The sequence below is a fragment of the Seriola aureovittata genome, chromosome 4, assembly GCF_021018895.1.
Source record: "Seriola aureovittata isolate HTS-2021-v1 ecotype China chromosome 4, ASM2101889v1, whole genome shotgun sequence".
Taxonomy (NCBI): domain Eukaryota; kingdom Metazoa; phylum Chordata; class Actinopteri; order Carangiformes; family Carangidae; genus Seriola; species Seriola aureovittata.
The window spans coordinates 2372634-2395133 of record NC_079367.1 but is presented as its reverse complement, the minus strand read 5'-3'; the positions used below and the strand labels follow the sequence as shown (position 1 = coordinate 2395133).

Below are 22500 nucleotides of genomic sequence, written 5' to 3'. Positions count from 1 at the left end.
TATTGTTTGTCCTCAATTTCATCTTGTCTTTTAAAGAACTTTGTCACTATTTTTTTAAAGATACTACAAAGATGAAGCTTATTATTAATATTGTTATTGTCTTTATCATTTAAGCTGTAAAATGTAAAAACAAATAATAATATTTTGCCAGTTTTGACTGAAATCGCTGGTTTTGTTTCATCAGTCCAAAATCCCAAATCCTATTTATACTTCTTGGAATCAGAGCAGAGTAATTCAGTAAATCTTTGGTGTGTTTTAATTAAGGAATTAGTTCAATTAATAATTTCAGACTCAGAATGTAAAGTAGGTTTTCACATACGAGGAATCTATAAAATCTGGACTGTCGTGCACAAAGCTTCAAAAATCACATTTGAAAACATTTTAACTGAATATTATTGTTTCATGTTTCAGATTTAGAAAAAGAAAGATGGATTATATATGATTCTTCTTCTCTATTTTTCATTATCTCACAGAGAAACAAAGACACACTGTGATATCACACATTTAGACACCAACCCACAGACTCTATAAACAGCTGTTGAACAAACTTTAAATGTATTATCTCTCCTCTGTCATCTGCTCTGTGCAGTCACTGATGTGGAACTGAAACGGCTGAAGGATGCCTTCAAGAGGACCAGCGGCCTCTCCTATTACATGACCCAGCAGTGCTTCTACAGGGAGGTGCTGGGCGACGGAGTTCCCCCTAAAGTGGCAGAGGTAAGACGCACCAACCACAGTCTGTGTGACATGACTCTGAGCGAGACGCGACACTTCACCGTTACAGCCACGACTTCCTGTCAGGGGACGATGCAGCTCCGAGGTGAAACCTGGAGTCTGTGTCGTTCTCCTTTTAATTAAATGCCAATCATCAAGAGGAGAGATCCAGATCAGAGCGTGATCCTTAATAACCCCAGAGTCTGACCCAGCTCAGAGATGCTTGAATGATGTGTCCGCACTTAATGAACACTTCACTCATTCCTGTGACCATGTGATCACACGGTTTCCATAGAGATCCAAGTTACAGAGAAAATACAAAATAAAACGAGACGTGTAATTTAACATAAAATAAATCAACCAACTTCCCGGTGCTTCGTTCATTATCATCAGTTCATGAACTGAATTAATTGTGTTTGTGTTTAATATCTGATTATTGATTGTGAGTCGTGTAAATGTTTGATTCTATTTTAATATTGACTGATCTCAGTGTCGGAGCCTCGTTAAGACTCTGTACATGAAGCTCAGAGTGACACAGGATGTTTTTACCTCAGTTTGCTTCTTCTCTGGCTCTGATCACTTGGTTTTATTCAAACTGATTGATTAAGGGAGAGTGTTTATGAGAGAATAGTGGGAGTGGAAATTACGCTTGTTCACGTGTGAGTGAGATTTATAAAGAGGAACCATGTGAACAGACTTTATAACTCTGATGAAAAGAAAGTGGATGAACATTTCAGGTTTAGTGCGTCACATAGTTTTAGTCATGAATCTTATGGATGTGGCTCCAGCTCTGCAGCAGAGGACTTACAGGTCCATCATGTAAAGGCATCACGACTTCCTTAATGTTCCTAATGTGTTTCCTGTTGAAAGAGCGAGATGGGGCCGGACGTCAGACAGCCAGGGATCGATCCTGATGGGCCGTCAGTCCGAGTGGTAGTAAGAATAGCCAACGATGCTTTGGACTGAATCCAGGTCCTTCAACCTCTTATTGTGAAAATACTAACAGGAACAAATATCTGAAAATGTTGCTTTGATAAACGTATTTCTGCCAGTGATGAAGCTCTAAATGAAAGCAAGTGATTTCAACTCGGAGCAGAGGATGTTGTCTAAAACAATACGACAATATATAACGCCTAAATTCCCATCATGCACATCTCTGGCCGACATCCAGAATCCAGCGCCTCACGTTCCCCTCACACAGCTGATGGAGGCTGACTCAGCTGTTCACCCACAGTCGATGTCAGGTTGAACACGTGTGGTGGTTTCTCTGGCTGTTGGTTGACAGACTCAGAATCGTTCAGGAGGAGGTCGGACTGTGTGAGCGCTGTGATTCGGGGAGAAGCAGAAAGACAGTATGAAAACTTAATATAAAACATGTGGCCTTCATCAGAATCGTCCTATGATGCTGAAATGTGTCGGTCTGATAATAGAGTTCTTCTGTATCCTGCGAGTTGCTGGAGGTTTGACCCCTTCAGACTTTTTCCTTCCTCTGTGCACCTTAGATGTAGGTGAGGTTGTGCCAGAAACTTCTACTTTAATAACTTATTACTTACTTTTCCATGAAATGTTTCAGTAGTTTCAGACTCTGCTGTGAATAATAATTTGTGTCTGATATAGTTTGTCAAGGAACATTAATTTACCTTTACGAAAAGTTCTTGAAATCACACCTGCTCCTTCTCCCTCACTGAAAACCCTCGATCGCTGTAAATGAATATATAGTTACATATGAATATTTGTTTAGTTTTTCCTTAGATTTAATACAGAACTAGTGAGGTCTCGGACACTCTTATCTTATCTTTTCTTATCTTTTCTTTTCTTTTCTTATCTTATCAGACGGATCTTAGTTACAGTGTAAACATGAGGGTTTGCTGTGATTCAGCACCTCGACCTCTATTTTGTAAAAGTAGAATAATGCACTGTGACTTCTGTGGAGGCGGCTGGATTTCATGTGAGGCAGAGCGCGGTTAGACTGTGGGAAAGTCTGCACATTTATCCTGAGTTCAGGGTTTGTGCAGAGCGTGGTGAAACCAGGACTTGGACTCAGAGCAGTGTTGCTCGTCCTGTCCTTCCTCCATCTGCTTCCAGAATCCTTAAACACTGAGCTGGCTTCATTCAGCACCACTCACACGTCTTCCCTCCTCTTTTCTCTCAGCGTCTTTCTCTTTCCTCCTCTTCTTCTCCTTTGTCGCCATGGCAGCGGTTACTGCGGTGACAGATATCCAGATGTGAAGTTACTGCCGGCTGCTGCGCATTCGGTTAGTTCAAAGACAGTGTGTTCAATCAGTCAAGACTCAGATCTCTGCAGCACTTAAACAAAAACTACATCCATCTTGTGTTTGACTACGTTCTTCTTCTTGTGATTATTTGTGTTGGACAAAAATAGAATCAGAGTTTCAAACAGGAAACTGCTGCGTCTTTAAACAGCTGGATTTACTGATCTTTCTTTAGCAGGATGTTGGAGCGTTAATTTTAAGTAGATTTTCAAGGAGTGGCTGCCTGAAAAGTTGCTGCATCAGTTGCAAACGCAACGAAATGTGAAGAGGACACACGTTGGCAAACAGGAAGTAGATCCTCCTCAGCACTTGCTCAAGAAGACTCAATGTGTTATTGACTGAACAGCATCACAAATCAACACACGCTCAACAAAACTGAACGTGTCCAGCTTCTCCAGAGTCACACAGACGCCACTGAGGGAAATCACACATTACACAACATCATCAGAAACCTAAAGAGATCCAGCCGGCGTCAAGTCAACGACAGTCATGATTTACATCAACAAAATATGGCGAAGATTCAACGTGATAATGGTGAAGAATGTTTGTTATCTGATCTAGAAAGGAAGATCTATGATTTGTGGGTAAACATTCATGATCCAAACAGTTTGAACAAATGTAAAAAAAAGTGTCTAAATAAATGCATCACAACGTGAATAAATATGATCTATAATACTATTTACAGATTGACACGTGGACTGTGTTTAGTTCATTTATTTATTTAATAGGAACGATGAAATTTAACGTAGTTTCAAAACAAAGCATGAAACTAATGTTTCGCACAAGTTTTATCTTGGTTGGACAAATGGTTAACGAGTTATGGCCTATATTTTAGAAAAGCACCGTCCTGCGAAGATATTTTGGTTGATGGCGCAGCATTATAATTTAAATGTGTCTCTCAGTCCCCTAAATACAAATTATGCAAATTGGCAAACAGAATTCCCAGACGGACTTTTATGGTTTGATTGACTTGCTTGTAGAGAACATTGAGCTGGACTCAGTCAATCAGACCAGCGGTGTGGGGCGTAGTTAATCCTGAATTACAGCGCCACCATCTGGCCAGTTGAGCTCATATTACTTGGGAAGCTGCTGCACATGATTTCTAGTCGTTCTGCCAAGTTTCGCTTTTCTAGCTCATTCCAGCTCACAGGAATCTGAGCAAATCTGTCAGAATAAGAATAATAAACCTGAGCAAAAACAATAGATCCTAAATTGATACCATTACCTAGAAGTGGGTACAGCTCTGGTTTGCTTTCAGCAGCAAAGGGATTTGTATGTGGAGTTAATGGAGCCGATTGTCCAAATTTAGGACCGGTTATTTTACAGAGACGCAGTCGGATATTCAGCTTTTCAGCGCATAGTCATTCAAAATGGGAAAGGTAAAAAGGTATTTTTCCATAACCTATTATTTCTAAATACATAAAAGTTCCCCAGGATGATGTGAATAACATGCTACGTCCAGACGCAGCTGAACTCCTGTGACAGCCTTCGGACACACTCTCTCCACCTTTATTATCAAAACTGTTGATCCGTCCTGTTGAGTTTCACACACTTTGACAAGCAGCACTGAGGCTCGAACCCTTACTGAGACACTTAATGTTGGCTTGTCCCTTTATTTCTGTGGGACAGTTCATACACAAACTCTTCAGGTGACAGAATCGGTCAAAATGTGTGATTTACGGTTCGGTTTTCCGCATAAAAAGGAACCGTTCACCTCGTCTCTCTCTGGTAGGTTAACCCAGTGAACAACACTCACTGACCTGTGTGCAGCAGCTTGAAAGTAGATGTGTACTTCCTGAATGCAAATATGATGGAACAGTTAATGCATTAAAATTACTTCATAATTAGATCTGTGTCAGGACAGACGAGCAGCAGTACAGTCTGACTTTAGAGCTCCAGGGGTTTCCCCAGAGTTTCAGGTGGATTCCACATTCAGGTTAAAATTTCAGACTAAAAATATACACGTGTCAACTCTGAAATGTGTGTAGGCGCATGTATGTAAATAACAAGTGTTACAAAATTCAGCCCACACAGCTGGACCAGAACATCTGGACCAAGCGTATAAACACGATCGTCACTGACTGACTGACTGATAAAGTTACAACTTTGGTCGACCGGCTGAGTGCTGGAGTTTCCCCTTTGGGAAATGATTTGTAAATGATTTGGTGTGAACAGTTTCTATTACATCATCAGGGGGCGGGTTCAGGCAGCGTTGTACAGACGTTTCAGACCCTTTAGCTAGGTCCTTTTTTTTTTTCTTCCAAAAGCACCTAGCAAAAAATGTCACGATGTCTGGGACAAACCTGTAAAAGAGTCAGAGAGAGTGTATGGCGTGTGGTTGAGAGGTCGGGCTTTCCCTCTTTTACCCACACGGTGCCATCAGCACAAGGAAATGCTCAACCTGTGGGAGATACACACATAAATAATCACATCATTATTAAATAAACACAGTTCGAAGCAGGAGTGTTGAAAAATCAAATTCACTTTCCGTGTTGAAATAAATGAAAAAATCTAACTTGTAAATTTCTTCTTTTATTAAAGAAAAAAAGAACAGTATTTGATAAAGTTTTATTGCGCAGCCGTCACCTGTCTCCTGATACAAATACATTTTGAGTCAGAACATGGCTGTGTTGTGTCTTTGTGACTGAGACTCTGACAGAAGAGATGCTGCCATCACCAGGGACGTGAGCGCACCGTCACACTGAGCGAGCGGCTGCTTGAACATGAGAGGTGATCGCTCTGAATAAAGTGTCTCGTCTCACACGTTTCACACTGTGTGAATGTGGTTTGGAAAAATCAAGCAACTAACTAAAGACTGTGCTTCAGAGTCAACAGCTGGTTTGTTTGTTTGTTTGTTCTGGATCGGTTTAAAAAAGGTTCAAATCAAAGAAGCAGAGGTCGGAGTATACATGTAAATGATTTTAGTTGTCGATGAATATTGATCAAATTATTTCATGACTCTGATTCTGCAGCGACACAGTCACAATCTTACATGGTTGTCATGTCAGAAATTATTATTATTATCAGTAGTAATGTATTTTCCTGCAACATTTCATACACAGACATCTGAATAAACAGATCATTATATTTTTATTATATTTATTGTTTAGATGTGTTACTTTTATTCTGAAATGTTTAAATGAGGAAGAAGGTGATGCGACGATGTTTATTTTTAGTTTCATTATGAAAATACAGTAGTGGATTAACAGCAGCAGGGGAAGTTTGGTAGTGGATTTAGTTTGAATAGTATGACTCACTTCCTGTTTTTTTTTTTTTTGTTTTGTTTTTAATTACATGTGAATCTCAGCTGTGTGTGACCCGCTGCCATGGAAACGCTTCATCAGCTCCCTGACTGCACAGTCACCTCTCCACGGTCGACAGGCACATCACACACAATACATGCGTGTCTTTTCACATGCGTGTACATATGAAAAGTTATGAACTTAATTTCATATTTTAATAGGCATTAAACACAGGAAAAAGAATTTATAAATGAATAATAATAATCCATCAATAAATATTTAAGATTTAAAAATGGATTTACAAAAACAGCATAAAACACTAATTAAATAAACCAACACATTTTTTAATTCATGAATAAATTAATAATACAATTTGAAAAACTATTTAAAACGGGGATTTCTTCTTCAATTTCCATTTCCCTTTTTTCCTGCTACTTTTCCTTTTCATATTAGCTAATAGATTAGCTTAGTCATTTAGCGTCTCCTGTTAGCCTCTCGGTGACACTGGTTACTCTCCAGACCTTTCATTAATAAGTGTATTTATAAATGGTTCATTTAATCAATGTTTTAAGTTGTTTTTCTAAATCCATTTTTAAATCTTTAGTATTCATTGATGGATTAACTGTTCATTTATAAATTCTTGAAAAGGAAATCCAGTTCCCATTTCCTCTCTGTTTAAACCTCTCGTCTCTCTCGTCCCTGGTTTCGGTTCCTGTAGGTTGTAAATTGGCTCATGTTTCTTCGTCTGTGGGTCGGGAGGAGAAAGAAAGACAAAAGCAGATTTTACTTTGAACCAAAAACATAATTCTTGAACAAACACATTCTCCAACAACCAGAGTGATCTTGTGCTTTGATCGACTGTGCTGTCACTCATCTGTTCTGCAGAGTGGGAATCATGTTTGAGACTCAGATGAACTGATTAGACTTTGATGGTCAAAGGTCAAGGTCACAGTGACCTCACAAAACATTATAACAAAACTTAATATCTCCAGAACTCTTCAGGGAACTTCACACCTTCCCCTGTCGTCAGCTCTGTGAATGACTGGCCTTCCACTAACTCGCTGACCGAGTCGCAGACGGTGTGAACACGAGGCGAGTGTGACGTTTGTCCACGTTTCTTCACTCTGCTCGTTCTGTGTGTTCCAGGTTATTTACACCTCGTTCGGAGGCTCGTCTAAAGGGCTGCACTTCAACAATCTGATCGTGGGTCTGGTGCTTCTGACGCGAGGGCGCGATGAGGAAAAGGCCAAATGTAAGTTGTTAATGAGCGGTCTGTGTTGATGTGCTGTGCTGGTTTCATGCTGTTTCCTCCATATGTCGAGTCTGTTTCAGTCTGACGTCTCCGACTTTCCTTCTAATGTCCTTTTTATATTTTTAACCATTTATTTATTGAAATTTCCAACATACAGAGCAGTCGACAAGGGAAAACACAGGAGTAAAATAGCAAAGATAACTATTATTTATTTGTTTATTTCTGATGCCATGTGTGAGGAAATGTCTCCACACGGAGACGGAGACGGGAGGCGGGGTCTTCACTCCTCCATGACCAAGTGATGCATTTGTTAACTGTCACACGTCTTTAAAAGAAAAGAATCTGCTTCGAACATAATGAAATGAATAAATAGTCAATTTAAAAATAAATCAAATTATTGAAGTCCTGATATAATTTAATCCTATTTCATTCAGTGAACGTATTTTTTTCTCGCCACAGTCACACCTGCAGACTCCAGGTGTTTTCTTCCTGCATCCACTGACATCCACTTCTGTCTGTGTATTGAGACAAAAGAAATCGTTTTTTTTACTAATTTCAATTTTGTTTTGCTGTGAAATAATGTTTCTGTTATGTCCATGTGGTTCAGTGGATGGCTCTAAATAATACCCATGAGCCTTTGCCTCTGTAGCTACAGGGTAGAAGCCGGTCAGAGACGCGCTGCTGTTGCAGTTGGAAACAAAACGCTTCGCTGTTGCTGCTGAATTGTTCCAGAATTGGATTAAAGCTGCTGAGTGTTGTTGTGTTTCAACAGAGAATAATCTCCAGCTCTCACTCACTTTGTTACTGGATGTTTCTCATCATCAAAATGCCTCCTGGGAATCGTAGTTAACTTCCTCGTCTTCTGTACTGATGACTCACACCCATCCAAAGCTTGAAGATGCTCCCGCTGTCAATCATCTCACACTTTCAGAGCCCAGAGTGTGTGTGTGTGTGTGTGTGTGTGTGTCTGTGTGTGTGTGTGTGTGTGTGTGTGTGTGTGTGTGTGTGTGTGTGTGTCTAATGCCACTTTTTGTGTTTCTTATTATCAGGATAATAAATAACTGAAGGTCATTGTACAAGAACAAAAACTGACGGCAGCTGATACAATATTACAAATTAAATGTTAAATTAAGTTAAATTGAAATGCATTATATGAATTTAAAGTTTCTCACCATCAACATTTACTTTCATCCACCGTGTCTTTGCGTAGATGACATCAATAAAACTTTCGCCGACTCATGTGAACTTTCCCAGTGGGAAACTCATTTTTCCTTTTATTCCAACACCACATGAATGAGTGAGACCCAGTTGGAGGAGGGTTAAGGTGGACTTCACTCTTACTTATTTTCCTTAGCCACTCAGGAACACTCAGAAAACAGTCAGCCAATCAGAAGACAGAGCCTCCTCTCTACTGATTGGCTCCACAGAGAGAAGCCTGAGAGAGGAGATGTAAAATTACACTGAGGTGGTTTTTTGTTCTTAAAACCATAAATATATCTTCTTATGGATCAACACCTCAAATAAAACACAGGAGAAGAAGAAAATATGGAGCTTTAAACTGTTTTTTCTTGTCTACATTTCTTTCCTCCTCTTCCTCATTCATATTCTGGTTGTTGGATGCAGGAAGTTTAATCTATCAGGACTTTATCGACTCCGTCGCCTCTATTGTCCTCAGTGCTGCTACATGCAGGAGGCCTGCCTTCCTGTGATAAAGCTTTTCTGACTCTGTGTGTGTGTGTGTGTGTGTGTGTGTGTGTGTCTCTGTGTGTGTCTGTGTCTGTGTGTGTGTGTGTGTGTGTGTGTGTGTGTGTGTGTGTGTGTGTGTGTGTGTGTGTGTGTGTGTGTGTGTGTGTGTGTGTGTGTGTGTGTGTCTCTGTGTGTGTGTGTGTGTGTGTGTGTGTGTGTGTGTGTGTGTGTTCTCACAGACCTCTTCAGCCTGTTTGCCAGTGATCTGGGTGGATACGCTGCCAGGGAAGATATCGAGGCGGTTCTGCAGGTCCTGGATGGAGAAGTTCCGACCTCCCTCAAGAAGTGCTTCAGTGAGGTCAGCAAACGCCACATCCTGTCTGTCACCACGTGGACACACATCAGACAACGCACACACACACACTGTTGAAAGTCTCTACTAACTGAACCACTGCAGACTGACGACTTGACTGTCTTGAATCTCTCCCACGTTTTCCTCTTGGCTCGTATCGCTGAGTTTGTTTTTAGCTTCACAGAGGTGTTTGTCACATGATCATAAAACAGCCATTGTTACGAGCTTCCCACGTGGAGCCGACTCCACAGAGATGATACAAAGTTTGGCTTCACAGCGAGTCATTGTTCTGGTTATTAAAACACAAAAGAGCCTCTCAAATCACGACCCGCTGCAAACGAGTGTGGGAAACTCTTTTTCCAAGTGTTACGTCATATTTAAAAAAACAAAACAAAACAAAACAGTTTTTCTTCTTTTATTTTGAATGGTTGCAGTCTGTTTCCTGTGACTGCTTCATAATAAAAGTCTTTTAATTTGAAGCCACAGCATTCGTATTCCTCCAGCTCTGACCCTTTAACAGATCCATTCTGCCTCGGCTTAAACAGCCTGTCTGTCGACTGTTTGCAGCTTTCGCCTTCAGCTGAAGGAAAGTCTGTTTGCTCTTTGACCTCGTTTTATTCTGAAAGTCCCACCCCAACACTCATTCTGTTTACTTTAAATCAGACTAGATGAACGTATTAAAAAAAGAAGAACCCATGTGTTTGTATGAACTGCTGCACATTAAGATTTGTTGTCCTTTATTATTATTTTTAATTACACTTCCTTGTTTTTGTTTTTTTGTTGACGGTTGCACCAGGATCTTTGGTCCCCTGCTTCAGTCTGTGGCTGCAACTAACAAATTATTTTCACTGATTAATCCCTCAATTCTTTTTTCAATTAATTCATTTTCATTATGTTAATGAAATCTCAGAATAAATAATAAAATTACAGCGTCCCAGAGCAACCAATCAAATGACTTGTTTTTGTGCAACTAAAACGTTAAGATATTCAGATTATAATGAAACTGATTAACCAGTAAATCCTCACATTTAAAAGGCTGGAAGCAAAGAAGCTCGTGCACTCTAACCTGACAAATGACTCAGACAATTGATTGACAAAAGGGGAATTCAGTAAATAGTTTTTTCAATCAACCAATTAATCAATTTACTGATCATTTCAGCACAAAATCCACCATCATTTAAAACTGTGTTCAAGCGTCATGACAGGAAAACATTTGAGAAAGTACAGATTCTAATAATTGTGTGTGTGTGTGTGTGTGTGTGTGTGTGTGTGTGTGTGTGTGTGTGTGTGTGTGTGTGGTGACACAGGGCGACAAGGTGAACTATGAGCGCTTCAGGAACTGGCTCCTGCAGAACAAGGAGGCCTTCACTTTGTCCCGGTGGCTTCTGTCTGGAGGAGTGTGTGTCACGCTCACCGATGACAGCGACACGCCCACTTTCTACCAGACGCTGGCCGGCGTCACGCACTGTGAGTCCATCAACACTCACTCCGTCTGTTTGTCTACGTAGCAAAATGTGTTCATACTCAGTCACAGCCAATCTTCAGAAAAGCTGCAGTTGCTTCAGCTTCATCGACAAAACTCAAAGTCTACGAGGAAATGGAAACGTTTTACACTCCTAAGATTTAATTAGTGACTTATTTACACATTAAAAGCCCTACTAAGAGAAAGATAGATTATGGATTTGGAACTTGTGGCTTTTGTTGCAAAACATCTGAACAGGAAGTGCTGATTTTCATTGACAACAGTCAAAAAAACAGCAAAGTGGAAGTGACTGCAGTTAGTGAATGAAAACAGTGTTTTTGTTCAGAAAGAAAAACAACTTACAAGAGAGAAGTGAGTCTGACCTGTTGTACTGATGGAGGTAAATTATGTTGAAATAACCAAGATAAAAGGTAAAAGTTGAGTTTGTAATAACATTGGAGGAAGTTTTATACTAAAAATATATTTTAAAAAAAATCTAATACACCCATAAAACCAAGCAAAATTCAAATACCTGTTATTAATATGCCAATAAAATTCCAGTTCTGTCTCTATTTTAGAATTAAACAGAAGCTGCAGAGGATCCGACTGTAGTCTTTAAATATCCCCCTAATCAAAGGTATTTTAAATTTGTACTTTTATTTCTAAACTTTTGGTCCGAACTTCAGGACCAGGATTTAAAAATCCCTTCAGAGTAGCTGTAATCCCAACAGAGTCAGATCATAATCATCAATCTGTTCTGATTAATTCACTGATTAGTTGCTGTTTTTTTCGATCGGTGCTAAAGTACGGTCAAAAAAAACCTCACAATCTACCAGGAAGTGGAGGGTTTTGCACTTTGAGCCATGTGGAAACTTAATTAGTGACTTATTTACACATTAAAAGTTTACCAGGAAAGAGATAGATTATGGATTTGGAACTTGTGTCTTTTAATGTGAAACATCTGAACAGGAAGTGCTGACTTTCATTCACACCAGTCGAAAAAACGGCAAAGTGGAAGTGACTGCAGTTAATGAATGAAAACAGAAACACATGAAACTTACAGCGTGATGTGACTGTTGTTGTACTGATGGAAGGAAATGATGTTGAACTTACTCAGATTAAAGGTAAACATGGAGGAAATCAAAGGAGGCGTCTTACAAAAAAATATAATACACCTATAAAAACACTATAACTAATATTGAAATACCTGTTATTAATATGCCAGTTTGAAATAAAGGTCCAGTTCTGTCTCTATTTTAGAATAAACAGAATCTGCAGAGGAGCCGACTGTGGTCTTTAAATATCTCCCTCATCAAAGCTGTTTTAAATTTGTACTTTTATTTTTAAACTATTGGTCCGAACTCCGGGACCAGGACTTAAAAATCCCTTCAGAGTAGCTTCAGTCCAGGTGTGTGTTTCACTCTGATGTGAAGCAGCCCCCCCCCCCCCTACTTTGTAAAGTGCAGATGTCTCAAGAAATATCACAAATGGCTGTGATGCATTTTTTATATGCTGCAGTTTCTTTTCTTCCTCCATCAGTGGCAGTGAGTGCTCTGAGCAGTAACTGACAGGCTTCACTGATCACATTCACTCTCCTCCTCTCACTCACTTCTTCTTCTCCTTCATTATCCCAGCGCTCCTTCACTCAGGTTTCTCTTCTTCTTCATTTCCTCTCTCGCTGCACTCAGCGTCACTCAGACTGCACCGGTTGAATACGACGGCTTCGACTCTGACACGTGTGTTTGAGATGAGTTCATTTTAAGGATGAACGTATGAATGACTAGAAGCAGTGGATGGTGTTCATTCATCTCCAGGTTGTTTTTATTCCTCCTGTCGGCGACAGTCAGAGCGACAGCCATTTTGTTTTCAGGTCGGTATTTCAGGAGGGATACGACCAGGTGATTCTAGTTGTTAGATTAATATGTTTTTCTCGTGAGTTTAGTCTCAATTTCTTCTGTTAAACTTCTTGGTTCTTTGTCGGTGAAAGACTGAATTTAACGTCAGTGTACAGGAAGTCAACCGAGAGAGCTGTCTCCTTCAAAATAACATTGCTGACAAAACGGCTGTTGACTGTGGTGTTAAATTTCCAACCCGGGTGGAAAATGACCAACTATTCCTCTGGTGGGAAAGTGCAGGTGATAATGAGGTGAAAACGGCTCCTGTGGACCCGAGGTGCAGCTGCTCGACTCAGCTGCTCGACCTGTTGACAGCCGTCTCCTCTCATTCTACACTTTTATGGAGCAAATTTAGTGTTGCACAGTATACAGAGTACTGTGTGTGTGTGTGTGTGTGTGTGTGTGTGTGTGTGTGTGTGTGTGTGTGTGTGTGTGTGTGTGTGTGTGTGTGTGTGTGTGTGTGTGTGTGTGTGTGTGTGTGTTAGTTACAGGCAAATAACAGAACTCGTCTCAGGTGGGCCTTTGTTCCATGTTATACCTCCCTCTCCCTAAAATAATCTCTCTAAAAACACACACATACATGACCAAACACTACACTGAGCGTGTGCGAGCCGCTGTAAACAGGAAGTAGATCGTCTGCTCTGCAGTTGTAGCGTTAAAACAGAGAATGTAAGTGAACAACAGCTGCAAAGACAACAAGGTCAGTAACACTGTCATTCATCATCATGTTGTATTCACCACTGGTAGTCCAGGCTGATGACAGCCAATCAGGAGAGACCCTGGCTGTGACCTCATCGTTTACAAAGGTCTCACTTTCTGTCCAGACTACAACACAACCCCAGTGTTTTCAAAATAAAACACAACCCCAGAGTTTTCAAAATAAAACACAACCCCAGAGTTTTCAGAATAAAACACAACCCCAGAGTTTTCAGAATAAAACACAACCCCAGAGTTTTAAGAATAAAACATAATTTCAGAATTGAGTAGGTTTAAGTATCAGACCTCTGATCTGTTTGTTAGTCTGAAAACACGGCATCAAATATCTGATCAGATGTGGAACCATGTTTCTTTATTCTTTGATCACATACGTCGTTACTGATGAAAATAATAATTTGAACCAGAGTTATTCAGCCAAAGTTATTTTGTCAAGACAATTTAACTTCTGAGATTTTCACCTTCTTTTGTTGTTTTATTTTTTTAAGGGTTTTTGAGAAACTAGAGAACAAGTTGTGATTGGTTGAGTACTCAGTAGTTATTACTACATTATTACATTAGTACTTATACTTCATTTAAATCTCAAATACACACCTGTAAAGTTTCATGACACATGATGATCATGGTGACAAAAATATGTCAGACAGCCATTTAAACACCTCTGTGGTTCCTAATACAGGTGGTGTCTGTCTTACCATGGTCACACACACACACACACACACACACACACACACACACACACACACAAGATAAAAACATTACCAGCCACTCTGATCTGATCTGATCGGGGGGGGGGGGGGGGTGTTACGTTACATGTGTTACGTGATGTTACGAGGATTGACCAAACTACATTTAATATTAATTTAATACTACAAATAATAAGTTCCTACATTAATGAGAGAACAAGTCAAATATGGTCTTCACGTTTGCGAAGACATGAAATATTGATGGTTCTGATGATCGCCGATCAGCGATATCATCAACACAAACAGCAACAACACAATCAGAAACGATATCTGTGGATTGTGTCTTCTTCATGTTTGAGTATGTGACATTATATCAACTTCTACGTCTTCATTAGAGCCTTTATCATAGAAAGTCTGAGTGTTCAGTGCCCAACACACTTTAAAGTCGGCACATGGAGAATAAAAAAAACATACAGCGATACACTTCTTTAAAGTTTCAGGCCAAGTAAATTTAGCCAGGCTTTATTTTGCCAATTAAGGACAGAGCTGGAAAGAGCCTGAGAACGTGGACACTGCCCTTTAATCTGCCTTCTCCTGGCTTATCCTCTTAACTCTGTGTGTGTGTGTGTGTGTGTGTGTGTGTGTGTGTGTGTGTGTGTGTGTGTGAGTGTGAGTGTGAGAGAGAGAGAGAGAGAGTTATTGACACACTCCTGGTTCATGACTCGTGTCCAGAAGGGGAACGCTAAGATTGAGGAATGGCGGAGCTGATCGCCGGGTGAGCGCTGTGCTAACGTGTTAGCCTCTGACTCTGTCACAACATTATCATCAGTTTAAAAATAAATACATTTTAAAAAAAAAAAAGGAGGGAAAAGGGAGAAACCGGCTCCCGGTGGTGATGACGTAGCTTCTGATGGCGGCGGCGGCTGCTGCTGGGAGTTTACTATGACACATGCCGGCTGTGGCAACACCTCTTCAAGGATGTTCCCTGGATAATGGTATGGTATCTCTGCTGCCACTCGGAGAGAGTCGCACCTCTAGGTGGGTACCGGCCCAGCAGTGTGGTTACCATAGAGACGGGAGGAGTTTGTTGTTCTGTTGTTAAATGTCAGTTAGCTTGAGACTGATGTTGGTGGTTTGTTTGAGTTGGAGCTCTGTCAGGCCACTTATCTAATTAGTTTTATTATGGTATTATATATAATTTAAAGAGAAATAAATAAGAATTTATGTTTTTCATTGTTAGACTTGTGAGTGTGAGAGATGTCAGGTTTTTGGGAAACACCTGTGCGACTGTTGAACTCTCTGTATTTTTTATCAGATTATTCCTGATTTATATCATATTTTCTTTGCTGAAATTACACTGTATTTCAATTTATTAATCTCCTGAATGGCTGCTTGTGTTTAGACAGTTTACATTTGGTGTCAGCTGTTCGGTGTGAGGCATGTCGCTCTTTTTAAAGAATCTGTATCAGTGTCGTTCGCCTGCAGGTCAGAGCGAATGCCTCTCTCTGTAGCTCATGTTCCACTGATGCATTAAAGATCCTCTTGCATCTGTTGGACTGGACTACAGGACTGAAATCTTATTTATTCAAGATCAAGATCTTGATTTTAACCCCCTGAGGTCGACGGATGTTTCTGTGAACACCAAGTGTTCGGAGTCTGTTCGCTCTCCACTTTCTGTTTGGTGTTGTTGATCGTACGTGACTCAGCTGGAAGAGACAGACAACACTTTTCAGTTTAGGCATTTATTCTACGTGTATCTTCGATTTTACTCACATGCTGCTCTATTGTTATGAACCTAAGACTTTGGTCCACATCAGTAAAGGTTTGTTTTTCAGCTTTTGGGCCAAATGATGTTTTTTTGGTGTCGACAGAAAGAGCTGAGGTTGTTCTGAGAGTTGAGATGGAAACACGTGGGTCAAGTATCTGACAGAATGTATATTCTGATAAACTAGTAGAAAGGGAGTGTCAGTGTAGCACTGAAGTACCAGTATATACAATATGTACTGTGTAATATACTCAGTAACAGCACAACATGCAACTCGAACCCCTTCAACCCGAGGAGAAGTCGGGTTCTGCATTTAGAAAAGAAAGACAGAGGAAATAAAACGATAAGAAAGGAGAGGATTAGAAATGGATGGATGGACAAAAATCAACAGAATCAGAAAAAAAGAGGAAATGAATCTTTAATTGACTGAAGATTTAGAAAATATTCCAGGAAAGGTCTCCACCAACTGAGATTTTAAAGTCTGACACAATCCTAAAGATTTTAAAATTCAACGAGTGAAAATAATAAATAATCCCATCAGACGTTACCAAGGTACAGAAGCAAAGGTACCAGAGCAGTGCAATAAATAGAGATAAATAAAGGGGGGGGGGTTTAACATAGATTCCATACATTGGTACAAAAAACAACAGCTGAGGAAGTTCATACAAAAACAGCTGGTTGTCATTAGAAATGTTCAACACTAATGTTTTTATTTTCCTCCTTGTGACACATTTTAAAACGATGCTGCTGTCGTTCTCTTGTGGAGTTGGCATGGAGACATGAAGGTAGTCTCCGCCGCTCGCTCCATCTCCCTCAATAATTTATGCTTTCAGATGATTTCCTCGCTCCCCGCCGCGTCCATACGCTCGTCTTTACGTTGTAAATCATTCATCTCGCTCTCAGCGCTGCCTCTCAGTCTCTTTACGTCCAAACGTCTGCGGCAGGAAGCAGCGAAGAGGCGACTGAGTGTTTCCCCAGTCTGACCAAGGTCACCTGCCCTGATGTTCACCTCTGGACTCCTGGGACCAGAACCTGCAGGGGAGGTGGACAGACAGACAGACAGACAGACAGACAGACAGACAGAGACAGACAGACAGACAGACAGACAGACAGACAGAGACAGACAGACAGACACACACAGTAACACAGACACAGAGACAGACAGACAGACAGACAGACACAGAGACAGAAAGACAGACAGACAGACACAGAAAGACAGACAGACAGACAGACACAGAGACAGACAGAGACAAACAGACAGACAGACACAGAGACAGACAGACAGACACAGAGACAGACAGACAGACACAGAGACAGACACAGAGACAGACAGACACAGACAGACAGACAGACAGACACACAGACAGACAGACACTGAGACACAGAGACAGACAGACAGACACAGAGACAGACAGACACAGAGACAGAGAGACAGACATACACAGAGACAGACAGACAAACAAACAAACATACACAGAGACAGACAGACACACAGAGACAGACAGACAAACATACACAGAGACAGACACGGAGACAGACAGACACAGAGACAGACAGACAGACAGACACACAAACACAGAGACAGACACACAGACAGACAGACAGACAGACACAGAGACAGACACAGAGACAGACACAGACAGACACAGAGACAGACAGACAGACAGACAGACACACAAACACAGAGACAGACACACAGACAGACAGACAGACAGACACAGAGACAGACACAGACACAGACAGACACAGAGACAGACAGACAGACAGACACACAAACACAGAGACAGACACACAGACAGACAGACAGACACAGAGACAGACACAGAGACAGAGACAGACACACAGACAGACAGACAGACACAGAGACAGAGACAGACAGACAGACAGACAGAGACAGACAGACAGACAGACAGACAGACAGCTCCTCAGGGTGCTGCTTCTTCTTCATCCAATCAGAGAAGCTGAGAAACAAACACTCAGGAAGTTGGTTTTGTTGTAAAAACACGACTCTGTCGATACCTGTCAGGAATCACCTGCAGTTTAATTTGTGCGTCCTTTGTTTTGACACCTGTCATATGTGAGGGCGCCACGCCAGAGGCTAGCTGGTTAGCCGCTGAATCCTATTAGCTTAAGCTGCGGATTAGCATGTTGGAAGGGGGAGGCCGGTTCATCGACCCTGGCAGAGCTTCATGAGCTATATCGGTCTGATCCATATCACTTCAATACACGATGAGTCAGACAGCAGCGCCGCACAGAGACCATGACATCATCACCATCATCATCACCACCATCATCAGCATGGTGTTTACTCCGGGCCTCACTGGGTCACAACCAGCTGGAGTTAACACGTGCAGGTCACTTTGTTTGTTTGTCGTTTTCTTTTTTACTGTCGCTGGTTTTTTCCTGATTCTTCATTAAGTGACAGAATCTCATCAACTCAATTATCAAAGACTTTCATTCATTCATTTATTGATCTGGATCCACGTTAATCCCCATCAGCCCCCATCGAGGAAGCAGCTGCTTCTCCTGAGCTCCACCCGAGTGAACATGACATCATAATGCAAGACAGTGTAAATTAAAATAAAAATAAAAAAGGAAACAAGAGAATAACAAATACAAACAGTAAAACTACTAATAATGATAATATCAACATGTTCCAACACTTTATCTGAAGTAAGAACATTGATCAGAAACAATAATAAACAGTTTATCCAGAGACTGAAGAAGAACTTCCTCATTCTTGTTTTATCTGATCAGCTTCAGACTGTAGCAGCTGCATCCTGATTTAAATGATCAGTTGTTAATTCATCATGTGTCAATAGACTTATTGATTATTTGACTTTTACCACGCCGCAGGAAACAGACGGATCAACACAGAAACATGGAAATATTTATGGAAACAGTGAGAGGAATAAAAACTGACGTCACCAACGTTCTTCAGTTGCTGTTGCTGCGTTAATCATGTGATTTTGAATATTATTTAAACCTGCTCGTAATTTCATTTTATTTTGCTAAACTTTCAGAAACCTGCAGAAATGAGTTTAATAGAAATAGAAGTCGTGACATGTGGTGCACTGTGGGAGTTCGCTTCTGTTTGATTAGAGTTTAAAGACAAAAACCTTTGGACCTGTGGAAAGTATCGATGGACGTTTTCTCACATTTTATAGAATAAACAAGAATAAAAATAAAATGTTTGTCTGAGGAGAGACTGACACACTGAGGATATTCTGTCACTCTGTTTATATCTTCATATATTTTTATACCTCTGCTCGTTATTGCACCTCATCCCTCATTTATCTCAAGTATCACCTCTGTGACTCATATTAACTTTACTACCATATATTCTGCAGACAGTGTCATCCCTCTGGTGCCTGTATGTAAAAGCACAAACTGTTTACAGTGTCATCCGTCCGGTCTGTCTCTGCCAGGCTGAAGGTTCACAGACTAAGAGGAGACGGACGTGGACGTGTGCTCCTCCGTCACAGTGATGGTCGTGTTTGATGTTAACTGGTGTGAACAGGAGGAAACGAGTCAGGAGGCCACACGGAAACAAAAGCTTCACACTCTCTGAACGACGCTCTTCTTTCTGCAGAGCGTTTGAACCGACGGTGTTTCTCTGACTCTTCTTCTTCTCTCCTGTTTTTCCTGCAGTGGAGGAGTCTGATATCATAGACTTGGAGAAACGCTATTGGCTGCTGAAGGCCCAGTCCAGAACCGGACGCTTTGACCTGGAAACCTTCGTCCCGCTGGTGTCTCCTCCCATCCACGCCTCGCTGAGCGAAGGTGAGACGGACTTTGTTCCAGATCTTAAGTAAAGACAGAGGTCGGAGCTGCACTGTGTTCCCTCTGAATACAAGCCTCTGAAAAGACTTTGTATAAATGTGATCTGTGTTATTGATCCTGCGTTCCCTCCCCAGGCTTGTTTCACGCCTTTGACGAGAATCGGGACAATCACATCGACTTTAAAGAGATCTCTTGTGGACTGTCTGCGTGCTGCCGGGGGCCCGTCGCCGAGAGGCAGAAATGTAAGCTGGAGTCCTCCCCGATAAATAAACCCCAGAGGCTTCACATAATTACAGCCGGCCATTTTGTCATTAGAAGTGGAGTCTGCCTCCTCTCTGCAGCTGTTATCTGTCAGCGGTGGAAACGTATTGGATTTCCTGCTAATAGACGGAGCCGCAGCTTCATGACCACGTTTCTGTTTGGCTTCCAGTTTGCTTCAAAGTGTTCGATGTGGACCGTGACGGCGTTCTGTCCCGAGATGAACTCCACGAGATGGTCGTGGCCTTGCTGGAGGTGTGGAAGGACAATCGCACGGACACACTCCCCGTAAGTTCACACACACTGGTTTTCAGCCACGCTTTCATGAAGCGCCGAGTCGCCACGAGCTCCGTAACTGAGCCGTGAACATTTCTGATCTGAATGTTTCCAACCCGAGACGACATGAAAGACACTCGTCTCAACGCCGAGCTAACGTGATGTTTTTCGCAGCAGCAGCCGAGGACCTTTGATGTTTGGTGTGTGATGAACTTTTTAAAAACTCAATAATGATAAATCTGATAAACCTGCAGCAGCCTGTTCCAGTCAGCTGATTTCCTGCCAGAGAAAAACCAACATCAGGCCGTTCTGGTCCCCGACAGATTTACATAAAGTCACGCTTTTATTTTCTCAGCTCTCGACCGTTGTAACGAACTTCACGCTGCATCAGTCCGAGCTACAGCTAGCAGCACCAAGCCATATGTTCTGGATTCATTTTAAAGTTCTACTCATCACTTACTAAAGCTTTAAACGGCCTCGCTCCAAATTACATCAGGGACTTAATTAACCAATGAATTAACCCCTGTGTGCCTGGATCTGTGGAGGCAGCTCTGCTCCCTGCGTCTCAGCTGGAGACTCAAGGCGACACCATCAGTGTCTTTTACAGCTTCTCTTATGAAACTCATTCTTCTATCACGAAGCTTTTATCAATGTTTGATATGTTGTTGTTTTATTTTTTGACCTTGTTCAGAAAGGTGCTTTATAAATAAAGTTTATTGTTATTATGATGATTATTGATGCTGATTTGCGTCGCTGCAGGAGCTGCTCAGTAGCGTGTCGGACATAGTGGAGGACATCCTGAAGATGCACGACACGACCAAGGTGAGACACGACTCCTGTAGTTACAGCTCCGTCACTGGGAGCCGCCGCGCTCTGACCTCTCACCTGTGTGTTGTTTCCCTCCTCACCAGCTGGGTCACCTGACCCTGGAGGACTACCAGATATGGAGTGTGAAGAGCGCTCTGGCCAACGAGTTTCTCAACCTGCTTTTCCAGGTGCGAACACCCGCACAGTCGTTCAGCTTCACCTGGTGCTGCCTGTGAAACAGAGTTCAATCATCTCCACCTGTTTTTACTCCCACAGGTGTGTCACATCGTCCTGGGCCTCAGACCTGCCACACCTGAGGAGGAGGGACAGATCATCAGGTACGTACACGACCTCATCACCTGTACACACCTGTGAGGAGAGCACTGTTTGACCTAATGACCTGTCTCTCTCTCTGTGTATCTGTGTATCTGTGTGTCTGTGTGTGTGTGTGTGTGTGTGTGTGTCTCTGTGTGTGTGTGTGTCTGTGTGTGTGTGTGTGTGTGTCTCTGTGTGTCTGTGTGTGTGTGTGTGTCTCTGTGTGTGTGTGTCTGTGTGTGTGTGTGTGTGTCTCTGTGTGTGTGTGTTGTGTGTGTGTGTGTGTGTGTGTCTCTGTGTGTCTCTGTGTGTGTGTCTCTCTGTGTGTGTGTCTCTGTGTGTGTCTCTCTGTGTGTCTCTGTGTGTGTCTCTGTGTGTGTGTGTCTCTCTGTGTGTCTCTGTGTGTGTGTCTCTGTGTCTCTCTGTGTGTCTGTGTGTGTGTGTCTCTGTGTCTCTCTGTGTGTCTCTGTGTGTGTCTCTCTCTCTGTGTGTCTCTGTGTGTGTCTCTGTGTGTGTGTGTCTCTCTGTGTGTGTGTCTCTGTGTGTCTCTCTGTGTGTCTCTGTGTGTGTCTCTGTGTGTGTGTGTCTCTCTGTGTTTCTCTGTGTGTCTCCGTGTGTGTGTCTCTGTGTCTCTCTGTGTGTCTCTGTGTGTGTCTCTCTCTCTGTGTGTCTCTGTGTGTGTCTCTGTGTGTGTGTGTCTCTCTGTGTCTCTCTGTGTGTGTGTCTCTGTGTCTCTCTGTGTGTCTCTGTGTGTGTGTCTCTGTGTCTCTCTGTGTGTCTCTGTGTGTGTGTCTGTGTGTGTGTGTGTGTCTCTGTGTGTGTGTGTGTGTCTCTCTCTGTGTGTCTCTGTGTGTGTGTGTGTGTGTTGTCTCTGTGTGTGTGTGTCTCTCTGTGTGTGTGTGTGTCTCTGTGTGTGTGTGTGTGTGTCTCTCTGTGTGTGTCTCTGTGTGTGTGTGTGTGTGTGTGTCTCTGTGTGTGTGTGTCTCTGTGTGTGTCTCTCTGTGTTTCTCTGTGTGTGTG

The 22500-nt window shown here is 41.8% G+C and overlaps 1 protein-coding gene across 2 annotated transcripts in view; it reads left to right on the top strand.

Moving 5' to 3' along the window:
* usp32 (ubiquitin specific peptidase 32) overlaps nucleotides 1-22500 on the top strand; it is a 54662-nt gene that overhangs the window by 13377 nt on the left and 18785 nt on the right. For both annotated transcript variants that reach the window (XM_056373950.1, XM_056373951.1), the window contains exons 2-11: nucleotides 590-717; nucleotides 7376-7481; nucleotides 9407-9525; nucleotides 10827-10986; nucleotides 19693-19824; nucleotides 19959-20066; nucleotides 20255-20370; nucleotides 21118-21180; nucleotides 21270-21353; nucleotides 21442-21503. In XM_056373950.1, coding sequence (XP_056229925.1) covers nucleotides 590-717; nucleotides 7376-7481; nucleotides 9407-9525; nucleotides 10827-10986; nucleotides 19693-19824; nucleotides 19959-20066; nucleotides 20255-20370; nucleotides 21118-21180; nucleotides 21270-21353; nucleotides 21442-21503 — 1078 coding nt within the window. The remainder of the gene's footprint in view (nucleotides 1-589; nucleotides 718-7375; nucleotides 7482-9406; nucleotides 9526-10826; nucleotides 10987-19692; nucleotides 19825-19958; nucleotides 20067-20254; nucleotides 20371-21117; nucleotides 21181-21269; nucleotides 21354-21441; nucleotides 21504-22500) is intronic.